General features: G+C 42.9%; 1 protein-coding gene across 1 annotated transcript in view; it reads right to left on the bottom strand.

The window, feature by feature from the left end:
• Positions 1–10,200, bottom strand: part of CLIC4 (chloride intracellular channel 4) — a 46,707-nt gene extending 36,507 nt beyond the window's left edge. The window contains exon 1 of the mRNA XM_083625633.1: positions 9,682–10,200. Coding sequence (XP_083481759.1) covers positions 9,682–9,756 — 75 coding nt within the window. The 5' untranslated portion in view covers positions 9,757–10,200. The remainder of the gene's footprint in view (positions 1–9,681) is intronic.
• Positions 10,201–15,436: the final 5,236 nt, after the last annotated feature.

The raw sequence follows: 15,436 nt of genomic DNA, 5'->3' as shown, positions 1-15,436 counted from the left end.
TGAAAATTAGTTTCAACAGGAGTCTTTTATGTTTTAAGCAGACATCTCGATGAAGATGTCAACCCAGTGTGTGGCAGTTGTGAAAAAGGCAAATTCCATGCTAGAGGTCATTAGGAAAAGAATTGAAAATAAAACTGGCAGTAACATAATGTCATTACAGTATCTAGTTTGAACCTTTAAAGACAAACTTGTTGTTATTAGGTCCAGCATGTTAGCCTTAGTTCACCCTTGGTGAAGACAGGACAAAAATCAGAGCTAAATTAAAATTAGCAACTTAAGAAAGTGACTTCCACCAGATAACAGAAACCTTTCCCATGACTTTGGAGGGATGAGCTATAAAAATAAAGGATTTCATCCAGCAGCTATCTAGGGAGAAATTGGCAGAGAAAACCTGAACTCAGTTTCAGCGTAACAATTTTAATTATCATTTTACTGATGTCTGCCTATTGTATTTAATTCTTTTGTGAGTAGTATGCTATCCCTGGAATCAATATGGGTGGTAGGAAAAAAGACAAGTAAAATGTAGTCTTAAAACATTTAAGGCATTGAGTTTTAGTTATTTCATGTGTTTTACCTAATACAGAATACAGTGGAACCTCGGGTTAAGTACTTAATTCGTTCCAGAGGTCCATTCTTAACCTGAAACTGTTCTTAACCTGAAGCACCACTTTAGGTAATGGGGCTTCCTGCTGCCGCTGCGCAGCTGGAGCACGATTTCTGTTCTCATCCTGAAGCAAAGTTCTTAACCTGAAGCACTATTTCTGGGTTAGCAGGGTCTGTAACCTGAAGCGTATGTAACCTGAAGCACCTGTAACCTGAGGTACCACTGTAGTATGGTATACCTTTCATGAATTAGTTTAGATGCAAAGTTCTGTACAGAAAAAAATATTCTGAGATACCCAAAGGCAGTTCTCTTGAACCATCACAGCCTCAAGTATTCATATTCACTGTGCGTTCTGCGCCTAGGATACAGTGCCTAGTCAGAACAGTTCAATATGTCAAAGCACTACTTTAGAAAAACTAAGAAAATGCAGATGTGTTAACCAGCACTGCAGCAACAGATGTGCCCATATATTGGTGCAACTGCTACAAACACCTATCAGTAGCACCCATCTGAATGCCAACAGTACTTTTGAAAAGGAGCATGAGTGTATTCATGTTTTTTATATATAGAAAAAACCTGCATACCATTTCCCTTAGAAGCTAAAAGAATACAGTCAGATTTTTGCTAAGGAAGGTAAAGACTTCTGCCTCTAAAGACACTTCTCTTGCACCAGAAAAATAGCTAACAGTACACAGCAGCACAGGACTCCCAAACTTAAATCAACAAAGTGACAAGGTTCATTGGGTGGCCTTTGGCAAGACAGTATATCAACCTGACCTATTTAGCTTCACAACTGTAAAGCTTTGTACTGTGAAAAGTGTTCTAGACATTTTAAAGCCATGTTTGGCTCAGCTTTATTTTTAGCAGAATTCAGTATTTTAAACTACTTTTGTTTATTTAAAATAAACCCACAAAGTATGCAACAAACTAATGGACATTAATGGCAGGAGAAAAGCATTCAAGTAGGAGAGGAAAGAGGCAGAAGGCCATCCAACAACAGTGGCTGATCTCATTGCAGTCTTGAAAATTCACAGATGTGACTTCACTCCTGAGTTCTACGCCTATATTTAGTTTATGCCTAATATGGATGTCAAGTCCAGGACATACCACTACTTCCTTTCTCCGAGTAAAGAAACCTCCTCGCCCTTTGTTTAGCCAACAATGGAAAGATTAAATGATGACTTTAGGGAGAAGAACTGCAGAAAGTTGTAATTAACTGTGAGTCTGATTTATGCTTAGGGTTGAAATTGGAAACTCAATGTAATTTCTTACAATCAATTAATGAGACTACTACAAAGTTCTCCTGGGCAATCACACGGTTAAGAAACTCATTTCCAGGTCAGCAGTTGAACAGAGGCAGCTCCACAATAAAAACAGAACTGTCTACTTGGACGACATATTATAATTAAGTCACTGACTTAGGAAGTTTGTTTTCCCTAGGCTCCAACTGCCTGCAGTCATGAGAAGTAATGCTGTTTTCACTAGTTACTCTTTGGTTGAGCAGGGCATTCGACTTGGGAACAAGAGACAAAATGCACCATCAGAATCCAAACACACCCTCTCTGCATTTCTGTGTAGCACACAGGGCTCTTAAAGTTCATGTTCTCTAGCCCTCAATTATTAAAAGAAGCTTGAAAATTTAAATACAAACATGAAGACTGAATATAATAAAATGCCATCAAAATGCATCTGTTCTAACCTCATAAGCACATATCAGAAAGTGTAAAGGTTTATTTAGTTTCACAAGACATTTTGACATAGTAATGTAAGGGCATGACCCAGCCAAAGTTAATCACTTAAGCTCCTTTGGTTTCAATGGGAGAGAACACCACTATGTTTCCAGGCAAGTCAAAGTGCTGTCTTTGATCTTTAAAACCCATTGCAGTCCTGCTTACTATGAATACAGCAAATGATATATCCTCCTATATGCACCCTACTGTGCACCGAGATTTGACAGAGGCACCACTATGGGCTACTCAATCTAAGGCCTTCTTCATGACAGGCCTGGACTCCTTACCAAAGCTTGCTAGCTCTTTACATGCATTTGGGGAGATGGCTTAAAACTAGGGGTGGTGAACCTGTGGCCCTCCAGATATTATTGGATCATAGCTCCTATCATTCCTGACCACTGGCTGTGCTGCCTGGGACTGTTGGGAATTAGAGTGCAGCAACATCTGGAGGGCTGCAGGTTCCTCATTCCTGGTTCAGGGTTTCCTTTTAAAGATGGCTTTCCCTCCTTGATGGAAATGTAAGCAATTGTTTTCATTAGCTACTGGAGTTTGTCTTATGCTGCAGTCTAGTTTTTATTTGATACTGCATGATTTTGTATCGTATTATTAAGCTGCTTCAGGGCACTATTTTGTGAAACCAGATATAAACAAATCATTGTAGGTCAGCTCTCATCAAAACTATACTGGTTATATATGTTAATGACATACACCTAAATACTGTTCATTTGTATTGTTTTACTAATATATTTGCACAAGTCTAATATATTTGCACCGCAAACAAAAGGTAAACTAACCCTTTCTGTGAAAACATTGTCTTCATCTTCAAAGCCCTGTAAAAACAATTGCTTATGACAGAGTCCTCAGTTGCATTAACAAAGCTACTATAAATAGGAACACTAAAGCAGGATATACCAAGAGCAAAGCAACTCTTCGCAGCTTCACAAGCTCTTTGAATTTGCTGAAGTACTACTATCAGCTCATATCAAACAGATCATACACAAAAACACCAAAAAACCTACTATCTAAAGGAAACTTACGTAGTTTTATGGCTGATTTGAATAAACTTAGTCATTTGTTGCATTTTCAGGCTGGCAAGAACAAACTAGGGCAACTAAAAGGTTTCACAAGCACCTGAAATTATTGCACCAAAATGAAGAGGAACAAATTTATTGTAGCATAAATGTTTATGGATTAGATGTCTTGGGACAGTATCCAAAACTATGTGAGGGAACTTTCCCCCATACACTGAAACTTCCTCTTCCTTTCCTCAATCCAAATCTGTTCTAACTCTTCAAGAAGAATTTGGGTGGCACACCAAGGAAAGACAGGGTGGGGAAGTTCTGATATGTAGGAAGAAGCCTGTTCCACTGATTTTGACACCATGGGTTCCAACGCTTAAGTCTTTAAAGGTGCCATAAGTCGCTGTTCTTTTTTCCTGCAAGAGACTAGACACAGCTACTCTGCAAATAGAAATTCTTACACAAGAGTACTGAAAGACGTAAGCTACAAGTCAACTTTCAGGTAACCTGGAAATAAGACATCACATGCTTATAACTTATACGGTTTTATAATTTAATACCAGGTTCTTCATAAAGGAAACTACAGCTTAGCACTCAAAATGCAAACCCTTGTGAATAAGCAGTCTTCTCAAACATTTACATGCTTTATACAGGATCTGGTACTTGCTGTTTCTGCAAGGACTGGGTTATGGAGATAAGGACAAGCCATGTTATTCTGTTTCCAGTCATCTCCTGTATGGTAACTTCACTATGACAACTACAGCAACTAGCTGTATTGCTTTATAAATACCAAACAAGTGCAACCAAAGAGTCTCACAAATCCAAACCTTGTTCACTGAAGACACTCAGACAACGAATAGCTTCAGTCATGACTAATTTAGATGCTGCAGGTAAGCAAAGTGTAATAGGCTTTTCCTCCATCAATGTCAGGAATGGATGTCAAAAGGTGAAAAAATTCCAAGCCAGACCTTAAAAGCCTGGCTCCCTCCTCCAGAAGTCCTGACCAGGAACTTGAGGCACTTCAGGTGACAGTACCTTCTCAACTATGACTATTTAGTATACCAATACTGTCTCAAGCTGCCCACTGAAAGATTAGCTGGTGCCATGGGCTCTCCTGCTCATTTTTCAATGAGATGCCCACCAAAAATAAAGACTTTATGCAGGAGCGAATAGACAAATCCTGCCACTGACATTTGTACAAGCATCACATATGGCACTCTGGTCATTCCTTCAAAACAGAGCAGCACTTTTGCCCACCTTGCTTTCATGAATGTCTGGGACATATGTGAGAAGTTGGGTTCTTTCCTACAGTTTTCTGCTGATACTGCTGTGTGACTGAAATGTCAATACCAAATACCAGATGACACCAACCAAGTGTACCTGCATGACTGACAGAACAGAGCTGTATTTTCTCCCCTTGTCTGGATAATGGCACTTGACCTAGCCAGCTACTTGAAGCTGTGCCGACTGAGGTCCAAATCCTTCATAAATTGTATCTTCTTTTGAACTTCAACATAACAATATATTCTCCAATTCTCCATTACCAATTGCATTTGTTATAACAATAAATCCCAGAATCATGGAAGAAACACCAAGAGAGGAAATAAGCAGTGTGTTTTCATTTCTAGCATTGCTGTCAGAAGATAATCTTATCAAGAGGTCTGGCTTGCCATCAAAATAATCCCATTAGGCACCGTCTCCATGCCAGGTGCAGCTCTCTCACTAAAGCATAATCTTGTAATAATAAAAATGCTTTACCTGACTGAGAAATGGTTAGGAAACACAAGCAGGTTGTCACATATTTGGGAGTGAGAAGCATCAAGCCCAGGGCCTTGAGTGGCCATACTCAAATTTTAATTAGGAGAGTAGGCTCTTCAGCTCACAAGTGTGGAAGGTGGAACCTGAACAGTAGCAGGCAGAGGTTCCTGCATTTATACTATTCCTGGGCAACCCAGAGACTTTTGTGCTGCCTGCCTATTGAAGGGCCCAGGATTGCTCTCTTTTTTCTTGTTTTATGTGGTGGACAGTGATTTGGACTTGCACTTAAATCTGTTCAGCCAAGAATTTATTAGACCCTTTGGTATTCTCCTGGATTAGAGAATGATCTACTTTCACAAGGTTGTAATATGGACAATAGCCATCCAGGCTGCACAGTGCCTATTAAGGGCAATACTGAAATTTAGCTTTTCAGCAACATTCTACAGGCTACAGGAAAATATTTGCCGCATATTCATTATATGCAAGCCTTTAATTCTACAAGGTTCTATTTAGGTGTTTTAAATATCCCTGCTAGACATTGGAAGCAACTCTGCTTTATCAATTATACATGTGCTTTTGCTGGGAAGCTCTTAGGGAATGAAATCTATTAACTGCTTCTGTTTAATCAGCACTAAGATGCAAATATTTGCACTGCAAGTTAACATGGACTTCAGGCAGACCAGAGGCACTGACTGAAGGCACAAACTTAAGTTATTAATTACCGCAGACCACCAACGTAAGTGCTATAAGCAATGCTGCATTTCAACTATGCATCTAGTTTGCTTTGCAAACATGGTTTAGAGCAGGAAGAGGCCATGAATTATAGCAGCACCAGTGTAAATATTTTTCTTTCACAGGCACTACAGAAATTGCAATGATTATGCTTAACCACTTTGTTGGAAACTAGCAACTTCCATCTGTTTTGGTCCCCTAGAGATATAATCCACTAAAAAAATCTAGTTGGTTTGTAGACCAGCTTTTTATAAATTCTGTTCAAGGTTTACTTAATGTGTTCATTCCCGAGTTTAAGCCTGGCTGCTGCTGTTCTTTGTGTGCCGATCAAACTGATACAGGCATTTAAACATAGGTATTAGTACAGATTCCCAATGAAATAAACTATTTGCTTAGGATAGGTTCAATCCATGCATTGTATACATGTATAATTAAGTTGATCTTGAACTTGGCTTAGAACACTTGTAACAATTTCCTTTGAACACTCGAATGGCTACATTTGAACAATCATGTCTCAGCTTAATAAACAAAGATATGCACAAATTTCATTTATTTCAAAAATGTTTTATACTACTCTTCAGCCAGAGGCTAGCAGAGCAGCTTATAAACCATTAAAATGTATTCAAGCTTGAAATGATCAACACAAAGAGAAAATGGATTGGGAGGATGAAACCTGAATTTGCTTGTTTTCATGTTCTTAGTTACAAGTTGTTCTAATGACCAGCTGTTTGTTAATTCAAGGAGATGAGACACAGGTGCCAGAAGCTGCTGGTCTCTGAGCTGCACTGATGTAGTGGCCCTGACTCGCTTCTCCTCCCTCCTCTGCTACAGCCTGATGTAATGACTACTATTGGGTCCAGACATAGCATCCAGACATAGCCATTTGCTCCTCCTTATGCAAGTAAGGAAACCAGGAAGCCTCTATTAACCATAGCTTCCTGATGTATCTGAACCAGGAACTATGGACAATGGCTTCCAACAATCCAAAATATGGAAGCCAACTTTAAACCATGGCTCCTTATTCTGTCCTGTTTGGAAGCTATAAACCATGGTTACTAGTTCAGATGCACCAGGAAGCTGTGGTCAACTGAATTCTTGGCTTGTTTCCACACTCATGCAAGAGAGAAAAGTAAAGCAGCTGCATTAAACTCATGCATTTCCAACCTTAAGCTAAGATTTGCATCAATCCGAATACAGTCATTGCCAAATTCTTATATGGGCCAGTCCAGGTAATGTGTGGCAGAAGATTCAAACAATTCATAGCTTACTGGAAGTTATGAGAACACTCATTCCTCCAGCTGACTCTTCTCATAGCTAGTATGATCAAAGCTGCTTTCACAACGTTCTATTCAAATTTTAAAAATCATTGCCCAGCCCCTGAAAAGTCATGAGACGAGCCTAGACATGTAGTTAAAGAAGGCTAATGAGAGGATATTCCTGTTTTCAATACATTATCACTTTTCCACAATAGAAGGGATGTAAAAGATGTGATCCTCCAGTCCCTGGATTCCTCAGGGCTGGTACATTCCCGATGACAATATGGGTGTGGAACAGATTGTGCGATAAGGCTCTTGTTTACAAGTCAAAAGCTTTCAAAACTCCAAAATATGTGTCTTCATATTTAAAAAGAGCCATGCCTTTTAAAATGATCCCATGTAGCTCCTTATTATTCCCCCGCAAAAAACCAGCATTGCAGAAGTAGAAGAAAGAAATCAAGCAAATACTTTTTACACTATCTCCAACAGCAACTGAGTAATGGACTATTCATAGCTTGTATGAAGTAGTATTTAAAAAAAAAATGACTTCATCCAGATTCAGTCAAGTTGCCACCTCTTATTCCCAGCCCAAGACTTCTGCTCTGAGTGAGAGGGAGCTAAGAATGAGTATTACAGAAGCAGGGAAGAATGCAGAAAACAGGAATATTTTATTACTGGAGCACTTGGAAACAGCTCTTGCTTTGAAAAATACACTTCTCATAATAAAAAAGTTTTAGTAAATGTTAAGGCCAGAGTATATGATAAAACCGAACAAGGCAAGGTTGAGACCAAAGCACACTCCCCAAAAGCCATTTTTATATATCATTTGATGCACTCTCGACCTACTGGAAACCAGAAATGTTTATGTTTTTATTTATGGAACCAAGTCTTTATCCTCTCCGAAATGATGTCCACTATTAACTTGTTATAGGGAAATGAACAGGAAACAGAAGAGTGAAACTGAATGGAAAGAAGGAAGATTTGCATCTATAACTTAACTTTGCAAAACAGGAGTCTCTTTCAGAATACTGCACATAGTGATCAACACATCATAAAAATTGGAAGAAGTAGTTTGCAGATTATGACATATGTGGTTCCTAAGTCTACAGCTACAGAATCTTTGAAAAGAGGTAGGTAGAGAAGTGCCTGGACAGGCTAGCTGCAGGGGCGGGGGGGGACCTCCCTCTGTGAAATAGCTAACAAGACAATAGGATCTTCAAATTGGAGATCATCATGTATGATGCGAAGGATGCCCAAAATCAAACAAGGAAAGAGGACTGAATATACAAACCAAGTTCAGTGGTACCTTGGGTTACATACGCTTCAGGTTACATATACTTCAGGTTACAGACTCCACTAACCCAGAAATATTACCTCGGGTTAAGAACTTTGCTTCAGGATGAGAACAGAAATCACGCAGCGGCGGCAGGAGGCCCCATTAGCTAAAGTGGTGCTTCAGGTTAAGAACAGTTTCAGGTTAAGAACGGACCTCCAGAACAAATTAAGTACATAACCAGAGGTACCACTGTATAGACAACCTTCAGGGGATATATGGGTTAGACTGGAAGACAACTAAGGATTAGCTGAGGAATGTTGGGATGGAAGGACGCATGTCACAAAATCAAAAGACCTGCAGGGGAAAAGCTTTCTGACCCCATCACCAAACTGACAAATTGCACGACAGAATTGTATTTTTATGAAGAATGTGCAGCAGAACCCACAGAGAAAGAGGGATATGAGAAGTCAGTGTCAGGCTGATCAGTACCCATGCTATTTATAAAGTTCTAGTCTTCATTTCTATAATAAAGTATGGAATAATCTGTATCTAGCCAACAGGTTTAAAGGCACAGAAATGAAGAGATGACTGTGTGGAAGGGCGAGGAGAATCTGTCCATACAACACACATTGTTTTGCTGCTTCCACAATTTCCTTGTCTTATACTCAACCCACGGAACACTTCCTTGGAAGTTAAGTCCCGCTGAGTTCACTGGGAATTATTTCCAAATACCCACGCACAGAACCAGACTGCCCCTCCCCAAACTCCAGCTCTGGACACAGCCTCTCCTGGAGAGGGAACGCCATAGGGAAATGCTGAGATTGAGAACTGCTGTGGGGTATTGCAGAAAGCAAAGTCGACTCCCTCAACGAGGAAAAGAGAGGGAGCGGCCCCCACCATGGACTATAACCCAGCTGCTCAGCCCCCACTCCCTTGCCTTAGAGATCTTCAACGGGCTCTTTCGCCGAGTATGTAGAAGCTGAAGGTTAAGACCAAGGATGAGAGCAAGAAATGACACATCCGAGGCACCTCGCGCTATTTCTGTTCCCAGGCACCAAATTTGCATGCGGCTTCTACTGCCATAATGTTTTGTAAGCCGCTTTGAGAGTCCCCCGGGATTATTAAATAATAATAGAGTGGACCCAGGAGCGTGCATGAGAAATACCATGGCGATGTGGAGTAAGGCGAGTCAAGTCGACTCCCTCAATAAGGAGCAGGGATGAACCACACACTACCCGAGGGGGGGCTGCTTAATAAAGGCTGGGGGGAGGAGGGAAGCACACCACCCCCAAGGAGCACCTTTTACCTTGACGAAGAGCTCGATGAGAGGCTGCTTGTCGCCCTCTTCCTTCACCCCGTTGACCGGCACCGAGAGCGCCATGCTCTGTCCTCTTCGCTCGGCCACCCGCTCTGCGTGGAGACTGACCGGCGGCGACGCCCTGCGAGCAAGCGAGAAAACTCCTCCCTTCACTCACTCACTCACTCACTCAGCCGGTCCTTCGCTCGCCTGCCCGTCTGGCTCCCCTCACGGCTTGTGCGAGCGCGCCGGCGACTGCGAGGGAGGGAGGGAGCGCCCCGCGGATTCCGCTCTTTCTCTCTCTCTCTCCCTGCCTCCTGGGCTTCAGAGCCGTCGAACAAGGCGGGACCGCGACTGAGGAGCCGTTTCGAGAGACGCCGCCTATTTATACTAAGGGGCGGGGATTGAGCCGCGAAAGGGGCGTGGGAGACCGCCGGGAGGGGTGCAGGGAGCAAGCGAGGAAACAAACAGCGACGGATGAAGGTTGGGAAGACGCCGCCTAATAATATTTGTCGGGTGCCAGGGCGGGGCCTGTGCGGTGAAGGAGGCGTGGCTTAGGACATCAACCCGCCCCCGGCGGCAAAGAGTGGGGACTCTGACGATAGAGAAGCACCTTATGATCCTATGGACGTGGGTGTGGCCAGAGCAGGGTGGGCGTGTTTTAGGGGAAAGAGGCGGCGTGACTGTAGTGGGGAGACTCCCCGACTAAACCCAGGCGAGGGGAAAGAGGGGGTGTGGCTTGACTTTGTTGTGCGCGCGCGCTGCTGAGCAGGGGGAGCGTTTCTCCTTGCATGAAACTCAGGAACAAGTTTCTAGTCCACGTGTTTGTCTATTCATACCCTTCCGTTTTAATGTATAACTTGGCACAGAATCAGTATCAAATTAAAAGATTAACAAAAATAACAAATCCACAAAATCAAACCATTTCCAGGGGGATAGCTGCGCCAGTCATTTGCAGCAAAAACCATAGAACCTTGTGGCCTCTTAACAAATTTATTCGTGCATAAGCTTTCATAGACTTAAGACCGTTGTTATTGTTACTATTTATTTCATGAATTGCTACCCGCAAAGCATCCCAAAGCCCCTGGCGATGGGAAACGGGTTCCAGCAGCATCTGGCAGCACACAACTGCCTCCCCATTGCTATGGTCTTCAGCCAGCATACCTGAAGGTATAGGGTGGTATACTAATTAATAACAACACTTTAAGGCAAGTGGTTTTCAACCAGTGTGCCGTGGCACCCTGGGATGCCTTGAAGATGGTCCCTCTTCCCTTCCTCCTCTGATGCCTTCTCACCTCTCTGCCTCCTCCCAAAGGCTTGCACAGCTGTTTGTTGCAGCAGCCCTGGCTACAAGCTCCCCATGGTGCCTCTGGGGCTGTCCAAGATGTGCTTCCCAGGCCCCTGCGGGACAGTCTGAGGGGGTACAGTGAAACTGTTCTTATCCTGAGGTGTGCTTTTGTTAATGGGGCCTCCCGCTGCGCACGATTTCCATTCGCATCCTGGGGCAAAGTTTGCAACCAGAAGCAGCTACTTCCAGGTTAGCGGAGCTTGGAACTCGTAACCTGAAACGTTCGTAACCAGAGGTACCACTGTACCTCCCTTTGGGGCGGGAAGGGGGCAGCTCAGAGACCAGGGGCAGCTGCCCAGAGTACTCCCAAGGAGAGGGTGGGGGGAGGCTAAGGGAACACTCCACAAGGGAGGGTGTTTGAAAAAGGGTGAGAGGCTGCCAGCTCTGCAGGCAAGTGGTGACATAACTGGACTCCTGAGCCCCACAGGGGTGCCGAAGAAAGAATGTAGTTGGCCAAGGGAACCGTGGACTCAAAAAGGTTGAAAACCTCTGCCTTAAGGACAGGACTGTGCCCTAAGTGTAGAATAGGTTTTTAAAGATAATTGTGAGTTATGTTTAGCAAATACAGCTGCATGCACATGCTCCAGCTGTTCCGATTTTCCAGGCACAATCCCTATTTTCTGGTCCTTTTTCCCTGGTAGAATGCTGTACTTTTTCTTTCCTTCTTTCTTTCCGAAAAGCCTTGTTCTCAGCTTGATCTGCAAATGTTATCATTCTGAAGGGTTTAACTACCACTCCAGCATCTCTGGAACTTAGACCTCAGAGTAGGACATGGGTGTTTAAGACAGTAATCTTTTGCATTAGGAAGAAAGAAACATGGCGCATTTGTGAAATATGACGTCTGCTTTGGGATATTCAGATGAAGGGCAATATACAAATTTAATAATGATGATGATGAATTGTTTCTTTATTAATGTACATTAATTCCACTCTATTTAGCCTACTTGAGCATAATTAAGATCGAATACAATTATTTGCGTCAGTTTGCATTACTATAGCTTTTAATTTCTACTGAGTTTCATTTGGATGCAATTTCAGAGGGAGTAGGATCACATATGAGTGACAAATAATATTTTGATTGACTTGCAACCACTATAGTGTCCCATTCCATCTTTGATGTTCACTCGCTGCCCCCCTGACTGTTCATGGATGCCATCCCACAAACCTTATAAATCTGCTAGCAAATTTAACCATAGCAGTATCAAGCCTTAGCATCTCATCCCATTCTCATGAACCATGCTCATACCACACCTAGTGCTAATTTGGGAGTATGACTTTTGCTTTTCTATTTTGAATAAAAGCAAAATCTTTTATTTCCCTACATAAGGGAGGGACAAGCATAGACCATCAGAGCAAGCCAGCTGGTGCAGTGCCCAATGACCTAATGTCTGGGACCAGCCACTGCATGGGCCTGTGCTTGGAAAGAAGGCGGGCAGGAAACCAACTTCCTCCTGTGTCTCCTTCATCCCACAGCAGGATTTGAGGTTGAAAATTGCTCAGAGCAGCTGCTGTAATACCTGTGAGATGAGCAAATCCTTCCCTATGCAATCTAATTTGATTAGTGCTAGACTCAGTAGCAAAACAGTAACTGCTTTTCGTTCACAACCCTATACTGAAAGTTAGGGATGGGTGACTGTCAGTTTCAGTTTCTTGCTATTTCTAATTTTTCTAAGCTTAAGTTCAGTTCTCCACATTTTGGCAACCAACTCTTGAGTTGTGTGCAAGTGGAGTATATCAGAAACTTCTATTTCAATCAAAATAATTATTTTAAAAGGCCGATGTACCTCAACTTTCCAGGACTCAGGGAAAGCAGAGACATACTAGTTGTGGGGAGCAAACAACAGCCAGCACGATACATCCCATCATGCACCACCCACTAGTGTGAACAGGAACCATTGAACTGGAGTTCAATTGAAAGTGCACAAGTGTAGAAAAAAGTTGACAAAAGCACACACTGAAAAATAGGATCAGTGTGACCCACATACATGTTAACAGGCAGGTGTATATACACTCTGAATTATTTCCCTGCTTTTGTTAAGAACGATCCGTTTAGTGTTGGCATACCAAGTGGCTACCAGCCAGATTATTTCTGGCCAGCTGTATAAGCTCTCCACCCACTTTCTCTGACATCCGCTGAGCTCTTTTCTTGTTATCAGCCTGACCTTTTCTTTTTCAACGGATCCACTCTCCAGCTCTTGCACTCTAAAGCAGCAGCATGGGGGAGGGCGGGCAGTGCTGACTTTCTCCAACATGAAACTTAACAAAAATGTGGAATCTAGATTTCAAGTGTGATCTCGGCCAGGATTGGGCAGAAGTTAAGAATAGTCTAACAGAATCTCCGGTGTTCTAGAGGCTCAGGCCTTCCACAGAAGTCGAATCTCCAGGCTCTGCCCCACAGCTGTAGGCCTATGCAGAGCAGGCTCTACCATTAGGCAGAGTGAAGTAAACGCCTCAGGTGGTATATGATTGAGGGCAATGATGGTGCCTCCCCCAACAGCCATTTCTTCCAAGCCTGCTGCTTACGGTATTCCTTACTGTTAGAGGACAGCCTCTCATACACCCCTAAACAGCCTGGTGCCCTGAGATGCAGTGGAGGACATTGTTCCAATTGTATAGATGGAATGGCACCATCTTGTCCTTGCCTTAGGCAGCAAAATGTCTTGTGCCAGGCAGACATTTAATAAGCCCTTAATTTCAGCGCAGGGCCCCAGCCACCTGTCAAATTTGGCCCACAAGCCTAGATCTTGATAAGGATATGGTCTAAGGAGTCAACTCCACTGGTTCTGCCTCCACTATCATAGGAAGTGCACCTCTGAATACTAGTTGCTGGGAATCACAAGTGCAGGAAGCACTGTTGTACTCACATCCTACTTGGGGGCTTCACTTCATAGGCATCCGGTTGGCTGCTATGAAACAAATGCTGGAGTAGGTGGGCCCTTGGTTCCAGCAGGGTTCATCTCATGCTTTTATTATCTCAAAGGGCGCAAGGCCCCCTCTCCAAGAAGGGTCAATAAATCTTTGACCTGACAGCATTCATAATATCATAATACAAGTACTTATTCATGTTGAAGCTCCTGAATTCCATGAACAAAGACTGCAAGCAAATAAATGAGTTTTCATTGCAGCTGGACTTTGAACTATCAGTGCTGCACCACGGACACATATGGCTATCCTTAGAGCAGCCTTCCCCAACCTGATGACCTCTATATTATGTGAACTACAACTCCCATTATCCCAGATCTTTGGCTTTGCTGGCTAGGGCTGATGGGAGTAGGAGTCCAACAGTATCCAGCAGGCACCATGCTGGGGAAAGCGTTGATGCCATTGTGGCTTCCCACAGGGAGCAAGGCAGAGTTAAACATGTGTTTTTCGGCTCAGCAACCTATTGTACTCAAGGAGATGTAGACACAAAGAGAGTATTGTTCTTTAGGGGCATGGGGCCCTGGCATCAAGGCCCAGCAGGAGCTCCCAGCTGATGGAAGCATTAATGCAGGCCTGCCTCTTCCCCTAGCAAATCCCACTGTCTTTCCTGAATAATTTGTCTGGGAAATCTTTGCATTAAATGTGAAGGAGGCATATAGGCTTATACGACATGCTGAGCTTCTCCCATCTTGCTGTGCCCCTTCAGGCCCAAGTCTGTTGCAAATGCCTCTGCAATGCTGCCAGTCTCTGTATTTACCATGGACAGACCTCGGTTTTAGGCTCTTATCCTTCACAAGTTACCACTCCCATTTTGTGGGATTTTGCCTTTTGTGAAAAATTTAACAATGTCTTTAAGGGTGGGGGGGAGCTTGGAATAAACCCTGCATACCCCTGAAGTTCAATCAGCCTTGACTAGGAACTGAGCCTTGAATGTGGAAAGCCAGCCCTGCCCTGTGGAACTCCCTGCCAATAGAGGCTCAGCAGGAATTGTCTAGCCTTTCATACAGGCCAGGGGTTCTCAAATTATAATCTGGGGACCTCTGATGGTCTGCAAGCTTCATTCGGCTGGTTCGTAGGCTTGTCTCTGAAGAACACTTAAAATCTGAATTCTACTGAATTCAAATTGTAATAAAATACCATGTAAGAAATAAAAGAAGCAATTAAAATGCCATTTAAAATAGTGTAGCCTATAGCACAGCACATTACAATTGCTACAGCAATGGAGACAAATTCAGTAGTCCTGTAAGACCCTCAACAATTTTTAAGTGGCCTGCAAGCTGTATGAGGAGTTTGGGAACCATTGTTTTAGATGTCACCTGAAAACTAGGTTATTCATTCAGGCCTTTGAAATGTGAAATTTGTTTTTCCCAACCGGTATTTCTAGATGTTGTTCTTATTGATTGCTATAATTTTCTGTGTTGTATAGGTACCACCTTGCTGCAATTTTTGAATAACAGTGCGGTCTGTAAACATTTTTTTTTTAATTACTATATA

This window comes from Podarcis filfolensis (assembly GCF_964270895.1).
Source record: "Podarcis filfolensis genome assembly, chromosome: 8".
Lineage (NCBI taxonomy): Eukaryota > Metazoa > Chordata > Lepidosauria > Squamata > Lacertidae > Podarcis > Podarcis filfolensis.
Note: the sequence above shows the minus strand (reverse complement) of the source record. Positions and strands in the feature narration are given on the sequence as shown.